General features: G+C 33.7%; 1 protein-coding gene across 3 annotated transcripts in view; it reads right to left on the bottom strand.

Annotated features, from left to right (window-relative positions):
• LOC106053528 (nuclear pore complex protein Nup214-like) overlaps positions 1 to 23,120 on the bottom strand; it is a 44,230-nt gene that overhangs the window by 8,895 nt on the left and 12,215 nt on the right. The window contains exons 11-28 of one of the 3 annotated variants that reach the window (XM_056040744.1): positions 22,454 to 23,074; positions 20,510 to 20,595; positions 18,489 to 18,630; positions 18,244 to 18,360; positions 17,562 to 17,630; positions 16,698 to 16,762; positions 16,430 to 16,579; positions 15,792 to 15,905; positions 11,517 to 11,668; positions 9,525 to 9,698; positions 8,642 to 8,778; positions 8,049 to 8,231; positions 6,842 to 7,071; positions 5,686 to 5,869; positions 2,944 to 3,045; positions 2,032 to 2,106; positions 1,498 to 1,665; positions 624 to 797 (exon numbers count right to left, since the gene is read on the bottom strand). In XM_056040744.1, the coding sequence (XP_055896719.1) occupies positions 624 to 797; positions 1,498 to 1,665; positions 2,032 to 2,106; positions 2,944 to 3,045; positions 5,686 to 5,869; positions 6,842 to 7,071; positions 8,049 to 8,231; positions 8,642 to 8,778; positions 9,525 to 9,698; positions 11,517 to 11,668; positions 15,792 to 15,905; positions 16,430 to 16,579; positions 16,698 to 16,762; positions 17,562 to 17,630; positions 18,244 to 18,360; positions 18,489 to 18,630; positions 20,510 to 20,595; positions 22,454 to 23,074 (2,943 nt within the window). Of the gene's footprint in view, positions 1 to 623; positions 798 to 1,497; positions 1,666 to 2,031; positions 2,107 to 2,943; positions 3,046 to 5,685; positions 5,870 to 6,841; positions 7,072 to 8,048; positions 8,232 to 8,641; positions 8,779 to 9,524; positions 9,699 to 11,516; positions 11,669 to 15,791; positions 15,906 to 16,429; positions 16,580 to 16,697; positions 16,763 to 17,561; positions 17,631 to 18,243; positions 18,364 to 18,488; positions 18,631 to 20,509; positions 20,596 to 22,453; positions 23,075 to 23,120 lie in introns of all 3 variants that reach the window. The other 2 variants (XM_056040743.1, XM_056040745.1) reach the window with 2 other exon arrangements.

The following is a 23,120-nucleotide window of genomic DNA, read 5'->3' as shown; positions in this document are numbered from 1 at the left end:
AGAAAGAACATTGAAAGATCATTGATATTTATCAACTCTACATTGAGATTTTAGATTTGACTTTTATGTAAAAAAAAAAAAAAGACATTTTTATTCTACAACAGACCAATAAATAATGTAAGGAAAACATAAAAATGTATTGCACATTTTTTTACATATTAAAGAAAAACCAAAGGTATACAACTAATTAGAAAGTGTCACTTTCAAACTTAATAAGTGACTTGCATACTAATAGGCATTCCTGTATTAGGCAAGTAACTCTTAGTAAGAAATAAACAAATAAATAAATAAACCCAATTTTAGTAGATTTTACTAATGAAAGATATTTACTCAATACATTTTGTTAATTATCAAGTTAGAATTTACTTTTTTCAAGTATGACATTTTTAAAAATGTCATACTGAAGCAAAAAGTGAACAGACAGGTTTGTACATTAACTTCTACATGCCTACATGATAAACACTAACAGCTTCTAGTCCCACTTGTGTTGTCCATTTACCCAACACACAAAAATAGATCTATTCATTTTCATTGGACAATTCAACAGGTAGTCTTTCTAGATTGTTTATGTAAAACAACAAGCTAGTGTTTAGTGCAGACCACAAACTGAAACAGTTACTAACCAGCTGTGGAGCCGTCACCTTTGTCTGAGCGTTCTTGATTTTTAACATTCACATCAGAAAATGTGACATTCTTAGACGGTGTTGCAACGGAACCAAAAATGGAAGAAGTAGGGGCAACACCAGATGATGCTGGTAACTTCTGACCAAACACAGCAGTGCCGCCAAATGAAAACCCTTTAAAAAAAATAATTATGTCATGAAATAACCAATAATCTAACACAAATAAAACTGGTATAGTCCATATAAAAGGACAGGATGCCAGCAAAGGTACACTTTGCAATTTCGGAAACTTTAAGGGAGACTTTCCTTATTTTTTCTTTTGTTTAAATAGATCAATTTATAAGTATAAAACTGTAACAAAATTAAACATAATTTGAAAGATAAGTGCTAGATTTGTTAGTAAGTACAAAGATGAGATGAACCAAATGTTTGTGTTTCCTGATTTTATCTTCCTGAAATAAGGCCATCATAAGCTGAATCTTCATTTATATGGTGTGTCATCAATCCTATTTTTGTACTTTGATTTACAAACAAAAGAAGATTGTGTAAAGTGTTGAAGACGTAATTTTTCAGACTGCACTAGAGGTTTCTGTTAAATCCACCAATACTTTTTTCCTATGTGTAAGAACTAAATATGAGAAGTCAGCTAGTTGTGTGACATCTGCACTTTCTTCACAACAAATATTAGGATGAAAGTTCAAACTATTTAACTTTAATGCAAAAGTGCAGAATAAAACATTTGATTCAATATAGAGGTATAAACATAAATGACCAGTTACTAATGATAGGAACAGATATCTACTAACAAGACAAAAATGTCTGAAACTCAACTTAATGACATAACATAGCTTTCTTAAGGTACTGTGTGCATTACCTGTTGCCTGCTTTGATTCAGTCTTCTGGCCAAAAAGTGTTGTGGTACTTGTAGTTGTAACTGTGACTGCAGAGCCACCACCAAAGACAAACTTTGAAGAGGGTTCACTGGGTTTAGGTAGGGTCACACTAAAACCATTGCTGCTTGATCTAGTTAAACTTGACTTCTCTGTGGACCACATTTAAAATTACTAGCAATATTTTTTTGTATTCAAAAATATTCAATTCAGATTAATAAAAAAAGTTCTAACTATATTTATCCATGACTTCCTTTCAGAAAGCGGGAAATTCTGCTCAAAGATAATAAATTAAACCAGGAATATTAAAAATATATCCACATTACTTTTAGATGACAAAATAAACCTTGACATGTGCTAGAATAATTCAAAGTTTTCTTTTTTTTGTACCCACATAGAAGAGTCTAACTTAAATAAAGAATAACAATATAAAAAAAAAGGAGACCTAACATGAGGGAATAAAAAAAAATGTCATATAAACACAAAACAAATAGTGCTGTACATATGCGACTATATACCTGATTCATTTGAGGGTATCAAAGGTTTTGGGCTAAATATATCATTCAAAGCTGTTGGCTGTCCAGTGGGTTTGCCTAGGAAAAAAAGTTACTTGATATGATAACACTGAATAAAAGTAGAAATTAAAAAAAAAAATCTGTATTTTCAAATACATTTTTACAAATCAATACAAGGTAAAGAAATATATTAAAACAGTTTCTTAAGTCTTTGGTGAAGTTATTGACAATTATGTGCTTTTTAGCTAGTTTAGTAGCCAAAGGCTATCAATTCTATCTCCGTATCAAAAGGTCAAATGTCTCAAATTATCCTCCACTGGGAGGCAAAATGTTTTTATTATAAATACCCAAAAATGCTGAGAACATCTGTAACTTACTTTTATTGTATTTAGTATGATGTAAACATTTTCACAGAATGCAGTGTAGTGTGAATGTGGAATGGATGTTGAAAGAAGATATAAGGGAAGATAGAGATGCAGATAGATTTAGGCCTGAATATGGAATGGTGCAAATGTTTGTTCAAGAGGATTTAAAGGAAGAAAGAGAAGCTGATAATGGAATGGACAAAAGGTAACATAATTAACATTGTGTGTTCTATAAACACTATAAAAATACCTATAAAAGTACAAATTCACAGTTGCGTGTAATTTGAGAGTCTCCAATTCATAATACATACTTATAGAAAAAATCAGCAAATGATTTTTTTAAATAATTACTACAACAGTCTCACAAGTTTTAAAATGATCATGTAGGTATGAACTGTCAACCTATGTCTAAGTAGACATTATACACACAAAAAAAGTTTGGTGATATAAAATAAATCAGACCACAAAAAAAAAAAAAAAAATCATTGAACTAATCAACAGTTTTACAGTGATCATACTAGAAAAAAAAAAAAGCAAAACCAAAACTGACCTAAGGAACTTAAACTTGTGTTCTGTGGAGGCTTAAAAGTTCCCCCAGCAGCTGTTTTAGAAGATGTAGGAGTTTGGCCAAATGAAAAAGAGGCACCATCAACTTCGAACAGAAAAAGAGGTACCATTAACTTCAAACAGAAAAAGAGGCACCATCAACATAAAAAAACAACAACACAGAATTAACATCAACAAAATAACATTAACTCATTGAGTGCGGAGCGTCTATCCCTTAGACGGTCTGACTACCCCTAAACGCACAGAACGTCTATCCCATAGACATTCATACCCTACCTTTGTTTTGTTGCATTATTAAATTTAACTTTTTAAACTAACAACAGTGGAACTATTTTTACTTTATAAAAGAGTTCTTCATCCTTTGTTTACATAGAAATTAGAAGCTCTAGGCTTTATTTAGACATTTATTTTTACTTTTTTTACGATGTAAAAAAACGTCGCCATGACTACGCTAGTCCAAGACACACCCACAATGTTTACTACTGAAGATACTTTATAATTATTCTAAAATTTATCACAAATAAATAGTAATAATGAAGAATTTGATCTAGATATATAGATAAGATCCAGGTAAGTCTAAATTTAGCGTATTTATATATATATTATTATTATTTAGATCTAAATCTATTATTGTCAGTAGGCTAGGTGTAGAGTGTAGATCGAGATTGACTAGATCTAAATCTAAGCTTTTATCTCTAGATTTAGACTCTAGATCTAGATATTTCTCTAGATCTAAGCTTATGATAAATAAAAAGAAAGGAAATGGTAGATCTACATCAAATAATCATCCACTGTGGGCATTTTTTGCCTATTTTCTTTTTTTTTTTAGTATTGTTTATCTGTAAAAATCTACAACATCATGGCTATGCTTGTCCAAGACACACCCACAATTTTTACAACTGAAGAAGCTTTATAATTTTTCTCTTTATACTACATTTAGCATAGGATGAGACAGACTTGGACATTATTAGCATTTAGATTTAGATCTAGTATTGTGCTTAGGCTAGGTCTGGAATGTAGATAAAGGTTGACTAGATCTATGCTTTTATCTTTACACCTGGGTAGATCCCTATAGATATAAGCATAAGATAAATGAAACAACAGAAAGGGTAGATCTAAATCCAATATTCATCCACCATGCTGGGCTTTTTATTGGTATATTTTGTAGCAATTGTTATTTAGTATTGTTAATCAGTAAAAATCATCACCATGACTATAGGCCTACTTATACAGGTTCAAGTTGCACTCTGTCTTGTAAGTACTCCAAAAGGTTTACTACTAAATAAAAGTAAAATATAAAACTATTCTAGATCCATAATTTATTACAAAGGAATAGTAATAATGATCTAGGTCTAGATCTTAGGTATAATGAATTAGAATTTTTATTGTCCTTCAGCTAGTTAGAGATTTATGCTTTGATCTCTCGCTAGCCTATGTCTTGCACTGGTCTGGTATTAGAATGAAAGATGTTCTAGGCAAATAAAAAGAAGATAAATCTAGATCTATATCCCATTGATTCAAATGTACATAATATTTGAGTACATTTGATTGATAGATTTAGTACTGGTATCTATTGTTATTGGTAGAAATAGTGCAATATTTTTTGCCTTTTTCTGACTAAAAAGCCATGTAAAAATAATAATATAATCAGTGATTCATCATCTTTTATTGACTGTTTTATCACATTTCTTTTTGAAAAAGATGTCAATAGTCTAATATGATGTTTCAACAGTAATGCAAAGATCAAAATCTATATTTAGGTCTCAGAAGTTCTAAAGCTGGCATCCATTTTTTTTTTTGAGGGTCATATTATTTAGATTATAATTTGTATCTTATATTTAAATAGAAAGATGTTTTCATTTTCACATTCTCCATTCATTTACCTTTACTTTGATACCAAATGTTACTATAGCTTCATTGGTACTTGAATAACACATTTTTGTTTTAGGCATGTTTGGAACATTTTCTTTTTTTTTCCCAAAAAGTAGCATTTAAAAAAAACAACAACAACACCGCACTCAATGAGTTCAGCAACATAGACATTCTATATAACAAAATAAAGAATTTTAAAAAATACAGGCATCTTTAGCTTTATAATTAACTCTTTTTCTCCGTAATTATTTCCCACGTTCAGATGGAATTGTTTATTTTACTCATTTGTATTTCATTCCCCTGTAATGATTAAACTGAAATAACTGTTTTGTTTTCAAACAGAAAATGGTTTTATTTGGTATAGAACTAAATGGGAATGCACGCCCTTTTAGATAAAACAAAATAATGTTTATAAAACCAAAATTTAATTTAATTTTAGATTATGAGATTTAAAAATGAAAACTTACAGACAGTGGACAAGACCCATGAGAACTAGATTAGACTAGATCTAGGTAATATTTTATGATCCAAATTGAAATAAATGTATTTTTATTATTGTTATTCATATTTTCACACAACTTAATATATGGTATCGTTGATTAGGAGAGAAAGAGTTAAAAAAAACAACATCAGAATTTACTAAACCAAAGAACCAATACCTTTACAACAAAAACAAAACAAAAACAAGAATCAACACAAATTGAGCAGATCTAAATGTATTGATTTAAATGTGCATTAGTTAATTACTGTGTTCTTCATTAATTTATAATCAGTGCAAGAAAAAATGGGTGGGGTAAGAATGTATAGGTAAATATTTATAAGCCCATATAGATACTTGTAAGAGCCTCTTTACCTTTCTCTACCTCATCATAACCAGTATCCTCTTCTTCTTCATCCTCATCCTCGTAGCCATTGTCCTCATCCTCATAGTCCTCCTCCTCTTCATCATTGTCATCTTCAGTGGTTACATCCTCATAGTAAGCAGACTGTGGAATCTCCTCTTTGAGTCCACCAGGAGGATTGGAAAAAGTGATACTCTAGAATGAGAACAAACAATAATCAAGCAATCAGGTCATGCCAAATAGTTATATTTCTCTTCAAGACTTTTCAGATATGTAAAGTAAAACAAAAGTTCCCCTTTCAGACCTTGCGATCTATAGGGCAGATGATATAAAGGTTATCTGTTTCAGTGGCCCATGGTTAACGAGCACAATGACCAACCATCTTTACTTTTCCCCAACCTATGCCAGGTACCCATTAGAACTGGGTGGACACAGAGGGGCCAAAGATCCCAAAATTAAAAATACCAATCTTCACCAGGATTTAAACCGAAGACCCCTGGTTCAGAAGCCAAGCGCTTTACCTCTCAGCCACCATGCCTCCAGACATGTAAATTTATGTAAAGAGAGTTCCGTACATTTTTTTTAGCAGTCAATTTAAACAGACCTGATATGTACCAGCACCAGGCAGAGCATATTTTATGTTCCTTCAATTATGTCAAATACAATTATGATGGATTCTGGAACATCACAAGTATTCTAACAAGGAACTACAGCTGGGCAACACTTTAGTCAGCATGTCAAATAAGTGAATTGAAAGGTTATCAAACTCAAATCTTACAGGAGAACATACAATTTACAATGGCATGAAAGAGTCAAAATCATGAAAACTAGACATAGGAAAAAATAGGTTAACAATATAAGAGTAAAAACAAATTAATCATTTGAATAATAATATTTCAAAGTTGATTATGTACCTGAATAAATATAAACATGTTCATTTCAATTTGCCATCATAAAAAAAGAAAGAAAAGATTCATTAACAAATCCTCATCTCTTGCTTTGGGGCATGATAGTTAAGTGGTAAAGCGTTTAGTTTCCAAATCAAGGGGACTCGTGATCAAATCCCAGTAAAGGCTTGGATTTTTAGGGCACCCGAGTTCACCTATCAGTTGGGGAAAAGGATACATAACTTTTTAAAAATGTTCCTAACTTCTCTTATCATCTTACCCTAGCAGCTTCAGACAAGCCCAATGGTGATTTAGCAGACTGAGGTGTTGTTAGTAGAGGCTTGGTCACAACTACAGTTTGTGGTGATGGCTTAAAGTAGGCAACACCAGAGAAAGATGTCGGTGGAATCTTTGACGATGGTGCATGTGTTGTATTTGAAGCTGGGGATAAATTTTCAACTTTCACTGCTGGTGAGACTGGTGGGACACTCATTCTCATTTTTTCTGAAGCTGTTTGACAGGAGAAAATCATACAATTTGAAATGTAAACACTTGAATGCTAAATTTAAAATAAAAAAAGAAAAGAAAATATTAAAATAAATTAAAAAAAATAAAGTTCACCAATAAAGTGAAGTAGATGGCCAACAGATCATTAATTAAAGTAGTTGGTAAATGATAGACCTATGAAAATGAAAAACTATCATGGAATCCACATATTGATGAAAGTATTAAAAAATCAAACAAAGCATTCTGGTTCATTTTTGTTAAATTTCTACAAATCAAATAAGAACATAAAACTAAAATGTTATTTAACCTTGGACCCCTCAACTCAAGAAAACATTAAGAAACTAGAAAAGAGACAAAATAGAGCAGTGAGATTCACAGTTGACTAGAGTAGCACCTTTAGTAAAATCACTCAATTTAGAAAGCTTTCAGAAGAGTAGACTCAAACATAGAGAGGCAATTAAACATAAAACACTGAACCATAATCTTCAAATACAAAACCTAATAAAATACTCAGAAAGACACAAAGATAAAGGCACATTCCCTGTTCCATATGCTAGGACAAATTTGTACAAATGCGCCTTCTTTCCTTTTGCTATTAGAGCATGGAATGCATCGCTTGAATCAGCCAGGAAAACCAATGACTTAGAATTTAAGTGATTGATTAACATGCATGACTAGCTTGACCTAGGGACACACATAGGATGTTATCATTTTCTTTTTGAAGCAACGTCTGTATTTTATAAGATAAGACTTTCCTAAAATACTATAAACAAGAGAAACATATTATATACTTATATCTTTATTTAACTAGTTGATTACAAAAGAATGTGGGAATTAGAACAAAAGTAAGTTGCCAGGTAGAGCATGAATTGTTTGACACCTAAGCTGTGATGCCACATTCCCACTAACTTCCTTGAGAATACCATTGGTTTATTTTCCAGTCCCCCCCCCCCCCCATCACTTGTGTAGCTAGGTCTCACCTCCATTGGCTCTGAACAAATCTGCAGGGGCTACAGGAGTAGATGTGGGAGGGCCAGTTGGGGTCTGCTGCTGTTCTTTCAATGCATGTTTTCTCTGAGCAGACTGCTGCTGTTGTGGGCTAGCTGACTCACTTGGACTATGGCCTGGACTTTGAGAGATAATCCTTGACAGTGAGATATTAGCTGTGGACACAAAGGACCTCATTAAAACTTGCAATGGCGTCTCATAGAAACACACTAGTTATGATGGTAAGTGTACTTCCTTATATAGCATTTATAAAAAGAATTCAAATGTTAACACTTCTTGATACTGTAACTTTATAACTGAATCAATAAAAAAAACAGTATGTTGATTTGGAAGTTGCTTCACTACCTAACACTAACTGTTAAAAATGGTAATAAGTAGTTTGCCTTTTTTATGTTCTCATTGCATTTTTTGATGATGCTATTATTATGATGGAACAATCAGACAGAAATTATTGAGTTCATTTAAAAAAAACTCTGGTTAAACAATGTACAATGCATTTTAAATGTTTCTAAATTATTGCAAAGAACATTGTATCTCCACATGTGAATCAAACCTTTAGACTTACTTGGAGTTGTTGATTTCACCCTAGGAACTTTTCTTTGGGAAAGAAAGTCTCTAAGTCTTGCTATTTTTTCAGGTGTCATTCCATTGGCCACAGCAGAAGTCAAGTTGGGAGAAGGCTGACTTGAAGATTGATTGTCACTAAAAAAAAAATACACATAATCAAATTGTATGTTTAAATGTGCAAGCATATTATTTTAAAGTATATCTTACATGGTAATTAATTATTTTTTTTTAATGTAAGCCCCACCTTAACAACATACCAGATGTACAACCTTTAGATATTTTTAAAACAATAAAAAACGTTCTCCAGTCTTATTTTTGCAAGTGTTTTAGGCACACAAAGGTTTTCTGTTCAAAAGTTGTGTTGTTTTTATGTATATATATATATATCTGACTGATTCACTCATTAATTCTCCAGTGCTAGGGAGATTTTAACAGAAATATATTTTAGCCTATTTTTACAACCATGTACTTAGAACAATTAAACCCTTTTCGCATATGAAATAACCTGCATTCGATTGTCCCAAATTGATGGAAAGATTTTTTCCAAATGTTTAATAGCACCAAAAGATCCTTTTTTTTTTGACTAGCCCCTAAACCAGTGGAAGAAGTGGAAAAAATACATGATTAATGAAGGGACACTGGAAAAAAAGAGCCCTAATCAAATATTTAAAAAATAAATTGTGTTGAGTCAAGGTTTGTATGGCATATACCTAGCCTTTGTTCACAGATCAATGTCATATGCCCTCTGATCAGCACAGTAACTCTATCAATGCATTTAAAAAAAACAAAAAACAAGCCACGCAATGTAAACGAAAGCTGAGAAAGCACGACTAAATAAGTGACGCTAATGTTTTTTCTCAACCAATACCACAGTAGCTTACCCGTTCAACACAGTCTGTTTGAGTGACTGAATGTCCCTGTTGGAGGCCTTGCTGTACATCTTGAGATTCATGAACTGTTCTTCCAGTTTCTTGAGTTTATCCCAGTTGCACATGATCAGTGTGTTATTGTTTTTGATGGCCTTGTAGATGGAATCTCCAGTTGGAGTAAGTAATCTGTACAGAAAAGATCAAATAAAAATAACTAGTCGACCAGTGGCGTAGCATACGCCGCTATTTAGCAGGGCCAACCTTAGGCCACTGCACCTATGCAACCACAGTGGGCCCAGCACTTTATAGGACCTGTGCTAATTTTAGGTGTATAAATTATTAAATTAAACATTTTATAACTTATAACAGATTTCCCGCGGCCTCCTGTCGATTTAACAGGAGGTCCTGGAAATCTCCTGAAATTGCAAAATATACGAAAAGTCCTGGAAATATCCGGAAATTATTAAAATCTTTTGAAAACTCATACCAATCTCCTGAAATATACAGACGAAAATTGTCTTTTTTTTCCACTCTTAAATTAAGTGTGCTCTGTCGCTTCGATAGTTACTACAGAGTAGATTACTCCCCCCCCCCCTTTTTTTTACTGTGAGGTAGAAATAAAGTAGAAAAGTGATATTGCAACGGTCCTGCCCTGCTATTTTGTGCCTACGTGTTCTCCCCCCCCCCCCCCCCTGTTTTCTCATGGACTATCCAGAGAGTGATCTTTCCTTTACCCCTTACTACTCGTTTAAACTGTTGAGGGAAGAAGAGAATTATATATATATATGTTTAAGATATTTATCTAAACCAGGGGTGGGCAAATTACGCTCGCGGGCCCCATGTGCCCACCTGAGTGTTTTATGCAGCCCACTGACACTTACAGAAATTAGGTATGCTTACCGATTATACATACACAAAAAAATGCAAATATATTTAAAATAATTATATATTATTTATATAATAAATTATTGAAATTTCTGTTTCTTATCACTTATGATGAAGAGGCTAAAAAGAAACATTGTCTCTACATGTCATTCTAAAAAGTTTAAAGTAAATAAAGATTATTCTTATTGGCAATATTTGGAAACATTCAGTCAAAGACACAAAGTCAGGCCAGTATTTATTCAATGCTATAAAGAACTGTGTAAAAAGTGTCGATTGGCTTGAAACCAAAAGGCAAATGTAGCAACTGATCAAAAGCCCGTGCTTTGAGAAAAAAGGTTTTTAATCATTTAAAGAGCAATATCCCAACCATAAGCTTTAAACGGGAAAGTTTGTGCAAAGTTAGGCTGATTATTAAACATATTATTGACCCAATTATCTCAGTAATCAAACTTATCAGAAATAGGAGTCTTAACTAAGAAATATTTGAAGATAGGAAAACAAAACATTCGTATCCGCTGACTTAGCAACTAGTAGGCTAGTGGTGAAATGTAATGTAAAAAGAGAATAACAAAATTTTTAATCTATATATTTGCAAAATTCGTTCTAGAAATTGCTAAATCTTGTTATTCCTCAATGGAAAGTGTACAAAAATGAAATGTAAATTTACAATACAGTATAAATGTGAATTAAAAGACATGGATTAAAAGACATTATACACAGTTAGCAAGCATATTTTTCTAATTTTTAAGTCCATTTTATATATAACTATATATATATATCTTGTGAAAGTACTGCATTGTATAAGGCCACACAAAGAAACGGAGAGCTTATGAGGCCATTTTCTCTGTTTTAATGTATTGAAAGTATCATTTTTGAAAGTAAACATATTGTTTTATTGTCTTGTATTATAAATAACTTTTGTATTTTAATTTTATAACCCAGGATTTTGATACATGAGTTATTGGGCTAGGTGTTTAGGATTCCTCAATATATCATTTTAACAAAGTGTTAACTATCACTTTGTTCATATAATGCCTGAGTCTATAGTGTACCTAGGTAAAACAGAATATATATACCAATGATACACAACAACCAATAAAAAAAAACAACTTATAAAACCTTTCTTCTTTTTTCTTGTTGTTCAAATGTTCCTGCCACTTGGCATCCAGCACATGATCCACTTCCTCCAAGCTGAACTCTATAGCTTGTGACATCTGCTGCAACGTCTTCAACTTTTGCATACCAGCTGGGTCTAACTTCTTACTCTGTAGGTTGGACAAGAAGAATATGTTACAAGTTTCATAGCCATTCTTTCAAATTAAGTCTAAATAATAACATGGCAAGTTCTATTACAAAAATGGTTGAAAGAAATGAACAACAGTGAAACAACAGAAACTTAATGATAATATTCCTTAAGTTCTAAACTACAATTTGACTTGAAAAGAAAACAAAAGATATAATGGGACACATGGGCGTAGCCGGGGGAGGGGGGGGGATTCATTTCCCACAAGGGGGGTGGGGGGGGGGGGAGATCGGAATTTAGTGACTGATTTTTTGCTTTGATTTTGTTTATTTTAAGTGAGATTTTAACACTAAACCATCACTTGCCCCAGCGCAGCTAATGGGGGTTTTGAGTTTAAAACCCCCTTCCAGGGGGGTTTAGCAGTCCAATCCCCCACTTCTATAAAACCAAACCAAAAAAAAAAAAAAATGCAAACGACAATTCCCAAATTCCAAGAGCATAGCTAAGGAAGATTTCGATTTCAAAGCCCCTCCAAAATTTACGATAAAACTATCCATACATCAGTCACCAGATTCTATGAACATAGCCTAGAGGATTTTGTGTTTATAACCAAACCAAAAAAAAATGCAAACAATTCCCAAATTCCAAGAGCATAGCTAAGGAAGATTTCGATTTCAAAACCCCCTGCGAAATTTACGATAAAACTATCCATACATCAGTCACCAGATTCTATGAGCATAGCCAAGAGGGTTTTGTGTTTAAAACCCCCTCCAGCGGGGTTTAGAGCTAAAAACCACGTCTTCAATATAAAAAAAAAAGCAAATTACACACTCAAAATTATATGAGCGTAGCCAAAGGGGTTTTGAGTTTCAAGATTCGAAGAAAAAAAAATACCTCTTCAATACAAAAAAAGCAAATTACACACTAAAAAATCTATGTGCTTAGCCAAAAGGGGTTTTGAATTAAAAACCCCTCTTCAGCGGGGTTAGAAGCAAAAAAATACCTCTTCAATATAAAACAATGTTACAAAGACAGTTTGTGTGGAAACACAAACTCAAAATCGGCCCCCGAAGTGGTCCACCCAGGTAGGTAAAAAGCCAGGTTTCAATATTTTCAGAAAGAACATCAGAATGAAATTCTATCAAAGAAAAATGACAGAGAAGAATGGAGAAAGAAGGTTGACAGATCTTGTGTGGAAACACATACTCAAAATTGGTCCCCGAAGTGGTCCACCCAGGCAGGTAAAAAGCCAGGTTTCAATATTTTGAGAAAGAACATCAGAATGAAATTCTATCAAAGAAAAATGACAGAGAAGAATGGAGAAAGAAGGTTGACAGATCTTGTGTGGTGCCCCAGCGGTACAGCAGACCAAAGGATAGGTGAAAGTGAATGTGTGAAGTTAAATGTGAACCTGGCCTAACTGATGCCTTCTTATGAATATCCAATTGATCTAATTGTTTTGTAAAGGGTCAATCTCTTATTCAAATCCTCTAGAAAAAAAATTTCTGTAAAAAAAAATTAAAAATTTCCACATGCAGTACTGCAGTTCACGCGATAATATGAAAAACAACTTATTAATTGTTGTTTTAAATTATGTCCGACTTATATGCATACTAAATAGATTTTTTCTCTTTAAAAAAAAGAAAACTTTATTTTGTGCATAAATGTAGAAGTGGTGTATTTTTATGAAAAAACTGCTTGCATAAGTGATATAAAAAATTAGATTTTTTTGCTTTCAGAAAAATGATAAAATAAATTAAAAAGTAGCCGTTGCATCAGAACTTTGAATGGTCTAAAATATTATGGTATCAGATTTTCACTTTTCATCTTTTCTAGTTTATGAGATCTAAACGGGATGGACGGACAGACAGACATTCCACACAAAACTAATAGCGTCTTTTCCCCTTTTGGGGGCCGCTAATAAGCAAATTGCACACTCAAAAATCTATGAGCATAGCCAAAGGGGTTAGAGTTTACCCCCCCCCCCCTTTTCAGCGGGGTTTGATGCTAAAAAATACCTCTTCAATATAAAAAAAAGCAAATTACTCATTCAAAAATCTATGAGCGTAGCCAAGAGGGGTTTTGTGTTTAAAACCCACTCCAGCAGGGTTTAGAGCCTAAAAAATACCTCTTTAATATGAAAAAAATCAAATTGCACACTCATAAATCTATGAGAGTAGCCAAAGGGGTTAAGAGTTTAAACCTCCCATCAGCAGGGTTTGATGCTAAAAAATACCTCTTCAATATCAAAAAAAAAGCAAATTACATACTCAAAATTCTATGAGCGTAGCAAAGCCAAGGGGGGTTTTGAGTTTAAACCCCCCCTTCTTCAGAGGGCTTTTTTTTAAAGTTTAAAACCCCTCCTGATGGTTTTGACTTTAAATAACCCATTACAGAGAGTTTTGAGATTGAAAACCTCTCTCTTCAATTTTATTCTAAAGCAAACTACCGTCATCAAATTCTATGAGAGTAGCTATGGGAGTTTTTAATTTTAAAAATAAAAATCCACTAATTTTTTAGTTTAAAACACCTCAAAAAATGATTTTGACGATGAAACTTCCCTTTTCGATATAAAAACTAAAACAAACTATAGTCACCTAACTCCAAGAGCGTAGCCAAGAGAGGTTACAAATTTCTACCAGTGGCTGGGCTCCATTAATAAAGTGCAGTGAATAGTCATCTGCCAAAATTGAAAAAGACTAAATGTGGCTCAACAAAATTGGTTAAGACGGATTTTAGGAGTCAGTTATAGAGATCGGGTCTCAATCAAGGAAATCCTTTGCCGAACTGCGAGTCGACCCCCTCAGTAAGGTTGTGACAGAGCGTCGCATCAGGTTTGCGGGACATATTCTCTGACAAAATGAATTACGCATAATAATAACATGTAGGCCAATATGAGGAAAGCGCAAACAGGGACATCCTAATACAACTTGGCACCACACGTTCATGTAGGTCCTCAGAGCAGGTGGGAAGTGGCTTCAGACATTGCCAGTGACAGATTTTTGTGGAAGCAGCTTTCCGCCCAATGAGCTGAACGACGCGGGAGGATCTAAGTAAGAATAGCACATAAGGTTTTTGAAATAAAACTTTTTAATAGCAGGATAATGCACTGTAGATACCTCAGAATATGCATTTTGTTGGCTTTCAATACCGGATATAATGCTTAGCAGTGGGGCTCCGCCACGCGCTGGGAGAAATCACAGAGCTCCCCCAGATACCCTTGAAGGCAATGGCAGGGAGTCTACAATTTTTCCACTAACTCCAGAAAGAACCTATTCTAGGGTACAATAAACGTCTTCCGAAAGAATAAAGGGTCAGAATGTAATAAAGTGTGTACACACACACATTTTTTTGTGGCTGGGGGGGTGGGGTTCCCCCCAAAACCACCCCTGAAAAAAATCCTGGCTACACCCATGATGGGGCATGTAATTTTCTGATGCATCAAAAGCATCATGTGAATAAACAAAAAAGTACTTGTTATATTTTGTCTTATGTAATGTAGACTTTTATTTTATTTGGAATTGCTTTCATGCTTATAACATTGTCAGTGCGTTGTGGTCCAATCTCTTGTTTTGTGGACCAGCGGCCAGTAGGGAGTATCCTGGAGGTTTCCCTGCTGCCTTCAGTAAATACAAATTGAGTATGGATTTGAACTCAAGCCCACTCAAGGTTTAGCCACACATTTTTGTTTATATTCAATAACTTTAGCTGTAATTATTATATGGTAACTAAAAGACATTGCATTGATAAATTGAAATCAATGTCAGTAGTAAAAAAACCTTTCCTAATTATTCCTAGTTTATAATACATATTTATATTCTTCTTTTTCTAGCCAGTGTTTTGCTGGTTATTTTGAAGACTGTGCAAAGTAAATATAATGCAGTTTTTTTTTTTTTCAGCACTGCTATACAGAGAGTTGGTTATGTTGGTAAAAGGGTCTGCCTAGAGGATATGATTCACCGTTTCATAAAGGTGGGCACAGTGTTTAAAGAGGGGTGGGTGGGTGGATGTGTAGGATTTATTCTGTAAGTAATAGTTTAAAGGTGTGTGTCCTATTTTTAGTAATAAGCCTCAGGACATCACTTAGTTTCCAACTTAAAGAAGTCCACCAGCAACTTATTAGATGGTCAGCTGTCTTGTGTTACCTGTAGTAACTTATTGTGGTGAGGATCATTTGAGAGCTCATGTTGCATTTTACAGTTCTCAATGGTAGCAAATAAGTTGTAGCAGCAATTCTTCTGTTCCTGGGCTTCTCTCAGTTGTTCCTGTATTTTATACCAGAAAAATAGTGGAAAAAATGCAAAGAAAACTGACAATTAAATTAGTAAATTGAGTAACATTAATACAACTCTGGCTATTTGCTTGATGCTGGAAGAAAATGAAATGGCATAATTCAGTGGTGAACCAGCTAGAAGTGGTTAAATGATTACACAGCCATGGCTAGCAAATAACTTTCTATTTTAAGATAACCAGCTTAAATTGCTAGAATTAAGTAAGCATTTATCAATTAATGAAAATCATAAATATGTTTCTTAATATTAAAAAATGTACTAATCTTTTGTTCAAAACCATAAAGGAGCTAGCCAAGAACAGTGAATATAGATTTCAGAGAGGTAACAAAATGAAATGCATTAAATCCTAAACATAGTAGATATTAAATACATCTTAACAGTGGGACATAGAGTGGTTTTTCTCATGTTAACATCTAAATAGAGATATAAAAACCTAATGCATGTAAGTATAAAAGTGACATTAACAAACATTCGCCACTTGAAAGAAACACACAAACCTTTGTAGTTATATTAATCTCCTTAAAAAAGTGAATCAATCTTTCAGTTTCTTGAATCAGTGTTTCCTTCTCTTTAGGTGTTCCAACACTATCAAATCTTTGCTTTGAACGAGCTCTCAGTTCATCAAGCTCCTTCTCAAAGTCTGCAATCTTGTGGGGATATACATTTATAGAGAATTATGTTTGAAAATAAAATCAACAGAGTGTAAGCATACAAAAAATAGTTGGGACAACAAAATATAATAATTAAAAAAAAAAAAAAACTTACTTCATCCTGTATATTCTGAGTAAAAGAGCTGTCCAGAGCTGCTTCCACATTAGTTGATTGGGAGACTAATGAGAACAAAAAATCGACGTTTTAAAATTTGCAGTTAAAATACATCAAAATTGAGTCATTTAAAACTTGGAAAGACTAAACAATTAGCTTACCACAATTAGTTAGTCCATATAATCCTATTTCCTGTACACATTTTCATAACCAGTTTTTTTAGGGTAACCATTTCAGAACAAAAAATGCTAAAATAGTTTAGACATTAAGTCATAAAATATCTGAACTATCTATCATTTGTTTCCTGACATTTACATTGAATTCTCTCAGACCTGTTATATTTATGTTTATCATTGTGTAGATATATTCATAAATATCTTAAATTTTATATGGCCTGTTAAAATCATCATCTACTATGTTGTGTGTTGTCTGCCTTTACTTGGTGTTCTGCCAGGTGTAATCCTATGATCATATTCATACATTTTTTTCAATAACTAGTTTTGAAAATGGACAATTAGTATCCTAATAACATTTTAATCCATTGGTCTACACAGGTACAACTAAACAGTATAATATAATACAAACACAGAGACACATGCATAATAAACTAATAACAACATGAGCAAATCCTGACAAACTGATTTGAAAATTTGTTTTGAACATGAGTGGGGATAATGCTACAAGTCAAGACATTACAATTACCCCAGACTTTACAATTATCTCAGACATTACAATTACCTCAGACTTTACAAGTATCTCAGACATTATAATTACCTGAGACATTACAATTATCTCAGACATTACGATTACCTCAGACATTACAATTACCTCAGACATTACAATTATCTAAGACATTACAATTACCTGCTAAGTTTGTACTATTCTGTTTTTGTGGCTGGGTCATGACTTTAGTTAGCGGCTGAGCTGGTGGAGCTGAAGAAAGATGGATTAAAGAAATGAAACTACATATTAAATTTGGAGTTTTAATATACTCTAAATTTTTAAGTATTTTGTCCTTACTTATCAACCTTTGTACTATCAAGATGATTACTTGAAACAGGATGTGTTGAACTACTAACAAGAGTAAGAACTTTATACAAGATGTGTCAAACTTTCAGTCAGAGTGAGTGCTTTAAAGAAGATGTGCTGAACTAGTACAAGAAGCACTACAGACATTATAATGGTAATTGCACAAGACAATGAGGAAGAATGTCTCCAGCTCTGGATGATTCCAGGCCTTAACAGTAAAGGTCTAGAGGGAAGGTGCAATTGAATTTACAGTACAGTAGCCATAGACAGAGAGGAATGGAGAACAACGGTTTATAGATCATGTTTGGTGCCCTAATGACTCAAAAGGCTAAGAAATAGGTGAAATAGTGTAGATGGGCCATAGTTTTAAAGGACTATTAAATAGCCTTTAGTAGTGAAAAATATTAAATATATTTTACAATGACAACTTCACTTTGAAGAAGAAAAAATACACTAAACTACAATAAACAGTCACAAAAATTATATATTCAATTAAAAAAGACAATCAATCACTAACTTGTAGTCTGAAGAGGTGATTTGCTCTGTCCTTGACTGATTGAACCACCAGGCTGCTGTGTTTTCAAAGTGAAGGCAGATGGAGCTTGATGAGCGCCAAACAAACTGGATGTTGACGCTGCTGGAACGGACATACATATGTTGTTTTTTTTTTATTTAAAAAATAAGTATTAGAATGTCAAAATGTCAAAAGGACAAAATCTGTCTTTTTTTTTTTCAAAATATTATGGCCAATGAATGACTAACCTTCATTTTTGAGAGTGCCTTGACCTACATCAACACCAGTGGCCTTCATTGAAGAAACTGGTGTCACAGAAGCAGAAGATGGCTGTAGGGATCCAAAAACTGGCTGGGATTGTGGTGTAGCTTTCTGCTGGCCAAATACTGACTAAAATTGAATAGTAATGGTAAGTTTATGCTAAAGCCTATATATGTGCTCAATGGTAGTAAAAAATATAAGTCTATTTATTTAAAGCATTCAATTTAAAGCAACACTAGTTCCTGTGCAGGGCTGGTCTTAGGTTGATTTTACTGATTGCTCCTGATAGGGTCCCACAATTTACTTTTTTTTAGTCATGGCTCTTATCAAGGGCTGTTAAAAATGTAAGACTTATATGGATCCATAAGATTTATGGTAACTTTAATTAATTAACACCATAAATATATTTCATGAGCGTTATAATTTTAATCTTGTTCTTGGAGATATTTCTAAAATGTATTCAAATTGCCATGAAATTTTTAGGAACCCTGCAGCAAATATACATATTTTTTTGATTCACCTACAAAAAGATGGACTGTTTTTAAAAAGAATGTGAAAGGCGTCTCTTAAACCATTATTAGATGGGAATTTAGAATGGAAAGTTAAATGTTGTAAGACTCCAAGCTACAGAAGTGTGTGAAGCTTTAGAAGAACTAGCAGGAAGCACAGATATTCAAGGAAAAAAATGAGTCTCAATCCTTAGTAAGCAAAATGAGAAAAGAAAAGTAAAGTTCCCCTTTCAGACCTTGCGATCTATAGGGCAGATGATGTAAAGGTCATCTGTTTCTTTGGCCCAGGGTTATGAGGGTGTCATACCTTTACTTTTCCCCAACTAATGTCGGGTACCCATTAGAGCTGGGTGGACTCAGAGGGACAGAAATATCCCAGTTAAAAATCCCAGTCTTCACCAGGATTCAAACCTGGGACCTCGGTTGGGAAGTCAAGCGCTTTACCGCTCAGCCACAGTGCCTAGAATGCATGCCAAATGAGAAACTAAAGGTTTTTGGTTGCACTATCTTATTGGCACTCTTTACTGTTTCAAGTCAATTTTACTTGCAGTGAACTTCAAAGTAAGATAATAGCAGCAGGGCTGACATCATTTGAAAAATTGTGTGATTGGTGAAAGACATACTGAGGCTGCTTTGATTGATGCTAATGAGCTTGCAAATGAGAAGTTGACCCAAAGTATCAACAGAAGCGGGAACACAAGAAAAAATTATTTTAAAATTATTCTGTAGGGTGAACAAAATGTCAGGAAAATGAAAAAAGTTGTGAATGATTTGTCGGTGAACAAAATGTCAGTGAATGAATTGTCATGGAACCGTATTCAGTTAGGACACATCTATATCACTACAGAGGTCCATCATCACTGTTATGTATTTATGTTTCTTGTGTGTTGTGAACTGATTTGTTCTAGTGTGTCAAAATGTCTTGGTGTCCAGGTCAACTTATGTATGTATACTGTGTTATTGTGAACTGTTTTGTCATTCTTGTTCAATAAAGCCTGGGATCAAGACATGTCTTCTTGTAGTGTTTTATTAGGTTACTACAATCACACAGTTTTGTTTCAAGCTAGTATCCAGGTAGGACACATCTATATCACTGCAGAGGTCCATCATCACATGAGAATTCAAACACAAATGTATTTGTTACATATCAACTGGATCTGAGTTGTGAGCTGTGTTCGCTGACAACCTAAAGGCAGAACAGAAACCTCTATCCCATACATTCCCTCCCCTCACATGACCACAAAAGAGATTGGACCAAGCACATTGAGCATGCTATACAAATGAAAGATGCACCATATAACTATAGAAAAGCAATTTAAAAAAATAACAGGAAAATTTGTAACAAAGTAGATGAAACACTGTTTGGAAGTCTGCATATTTTCTCTTAATTAGACACTGTGATGACAAATATGAATTGGTTTGGATTGAAGTCAAAGACACCAGTACTACCAGAGAATAATAAAAGCTAGTATGGGTTGATCATGACCAAAATGACTTACTATAGAATCCCCTTTAGATGACACTGTAGCAGGTGCAGAGGGTGGCAAAGCAAAAGAACGTCCAGTGAAAGCTGAATTAGGAGTTGCTGTACAAAAATAAGAGATGAAATAAAAATTTACAATAGGTCCATTTCATATGTACTAAACATGTCCTTTTCTGAATTTAACTCATTGAAAGTACAAATAATAAGTTTGGACACTAAGCTACAACCATTAACTTTTTCTCTAAGTATTTATTTTTCACTTTGGAAGGAATTATTCATTTTACCCTTTGTTTTGATTAAACTTCAATAGCTCTAATGTTTTTGTTTATTAGAATGTTATATTTGATATAAAATTAAAGGGGAATGCATACCCTTAAAACCTTTCACAATTGAATGCTTATAAAACCAAAACTTAATCTGATTGTAGTATATGAAGATGATTTCAGGTGCGCTGTGGTTAAGTGCTTGGCTTCAGTGAAGACTGGGATTTTGAATTTTCTGGATTTTTAGGGTGACCCTGGGTCCATCCAACTCTAATGGGTACCTGACTTTAGTTGGGGAAAGGTCATGGTTGTTGAGCTGGCCACATGACACCCTGCTCATTAACCGTTGGCCAAAAAAACAGATGACCTTAACTTTATCTGCCCTATAGAAGAAAGAGGAACTTTACTTTTTTATTAAGGAGAATAAAAAAAACTTACAGACATTGGGTCTAGAAAAGATCTAAGTAGTATTTTATGATCCAAATAGAAAAAAAAAAAAAGAGTATTTTTTTTTTTTTTACAAAACTTTACATATATAGCACATGTAAAACACATGAAATTGAAAACTGTACTAATTACGTCACTACTTTTTGAAAAATGAAAACTAACCAACTGTGGACAAGCTGATAACCTCTATCTCTAGACTAGATCTAGGAAATATATTATGATCCAAAAATTATAAAAAAATATATATACCCATATTTTCACTAAACTTCATACATAACATATTAAAAAACACATTTTATAACAGGACTGTCTACAACTCATTATCCATTGTCATTACTATATTAACCATCAATCTAAAATATATTGAGACTATTAAAGCCCCCCACTTTTAAAACATTGTTTTTGTTTAAAAAAAAAAAAAAACTTGTTAAAAAAAAATTCAAGATTAAATTTTGAAAAACAGTTTGGCAAAAAAAAAAAAAAAAAAAAGAAAAAAAAAAAAAGACTTTTAAAGCATTAAAACTAGTATTGTCCATGTGACAGAAATAGCAGGATCAAATCAACAATGATATTGTCGATTAGAAGAGAAAGGGTTAATTTGATTCTCACAAATGTAATATGAGTAAAAATATTAAAATTATTAAATATATCAATGGCAACTATCGTATATACATAGCACTAGACAACAGTAGTCTATTTTTCAGTTTGAAAATGGCAGAGACAAAAAAAAAATAAACATAAAGGATAATTCGTTTTCACTTTGCATTCATCCATCCATGAAGTTCTGGTGACATACGCTTCAAAATAAATGTATATCTTGCCTACACACAGATATATAGTTATAACTAAGTCATTCTATTTCAACTAGATTATGAAACATGGAGAACAACTGAAGAAACGCAAAGGAAAGATGATGATGATTTCCATTGGATCAGATAAGACATGGAAGCAAGTCTGCTCAACCACCAACCACAGATGAAAATGTCTGAAAAAATATCCCTGCCAACTTTTGTATTTAGCTCCCCATTAGCCAGTCTTAGGAAGCTAAGTTGTGTGCTAATAGTTAGCTTTACAGAAACTGTTCCAAAAGACATAATCAAGGAAGAAAAAAAGGTAACAGAAAAAGATGGAGAAGAAAAAATAAAAGAATAGACTTTGCAGAGTCTCCACTAAAGGTCGCACAGCAGTGAGGTGTCACTGGTACACAATAGCTCAAGTAGTAAAAATAAATAGTAACAGTAACAACTCACTTGTAGTCTTTGTCCCTAGTCCTGAAAATGAGAAGGCTGAAGTAGTTGTCGTTGTTGAAAATACATTTGTGGATGTTGCAGGTGACACTGAACCAAACACAGCAGGAGTTGAAGTTGCAGTAGGAACAGCAGAACCAAACAGGCTAGGAGTTGCTCCAGCACCAGTGCTACCAGGTGCTGAGGTGGCAACTGGAGCCGCCACCCCAAAGACATTCGGGGTAGATAAAGTAGATGCTGGTGTTGCTGATTTTCCAAAAATGCTTGAAGTTGGCGTGGGTGCTGTAAAAACACTTGATGTGGAGGCGGATGCTCCAAATAAGCCTAACGTTGATGTTGGTGTTCCAAATATACTTGCAGTTGGTGTTGGTGCTGTAAAAACATTTGATGTCGTAGCAGGCGCTCCAAATATACCTGAAGTTGGGGTTCTGCCTCCAAAGATACTCTGTGTTGGGGTTGGAGCTCCAAAGGGACTGGCAGCAGGGGCACCAAAGATGCTGGGAGCTGGTGTTGCTGTGGGCTTGTTGACTCCAAAGACATTGAGAGGAGTGGCTAACAGAGCAGAGTTTGAAGTATCTTGGGCAGGCTGTTTAGGTGGTGAAACAGCAGTGAATGTCCCAGGCACTGAACAAGTTAATAAATAAAGTATTGGTCACAAAATATCAAAGTA

Source organism: Biomphalaria glabrata, chromosome 9 (genome assembly GCF_947242115.1).
Source record: "Biomphalaria glabrata chromosome 9, xgBioGlab47.1, whole genome shotgun sequence".
In the NCBI taxonomy this organism is placed as follows: Eukaryota; Metazoa; Mollusca; class Gastropoda; family Planorbidae; genus Biomphalaria; species Biomphalaria glabrata.
The sequence above is the reverse complement of the archived record's forward strand: the minus strand, read 5'-3'. Positions and strand labels throughout refer to the sequence as shown.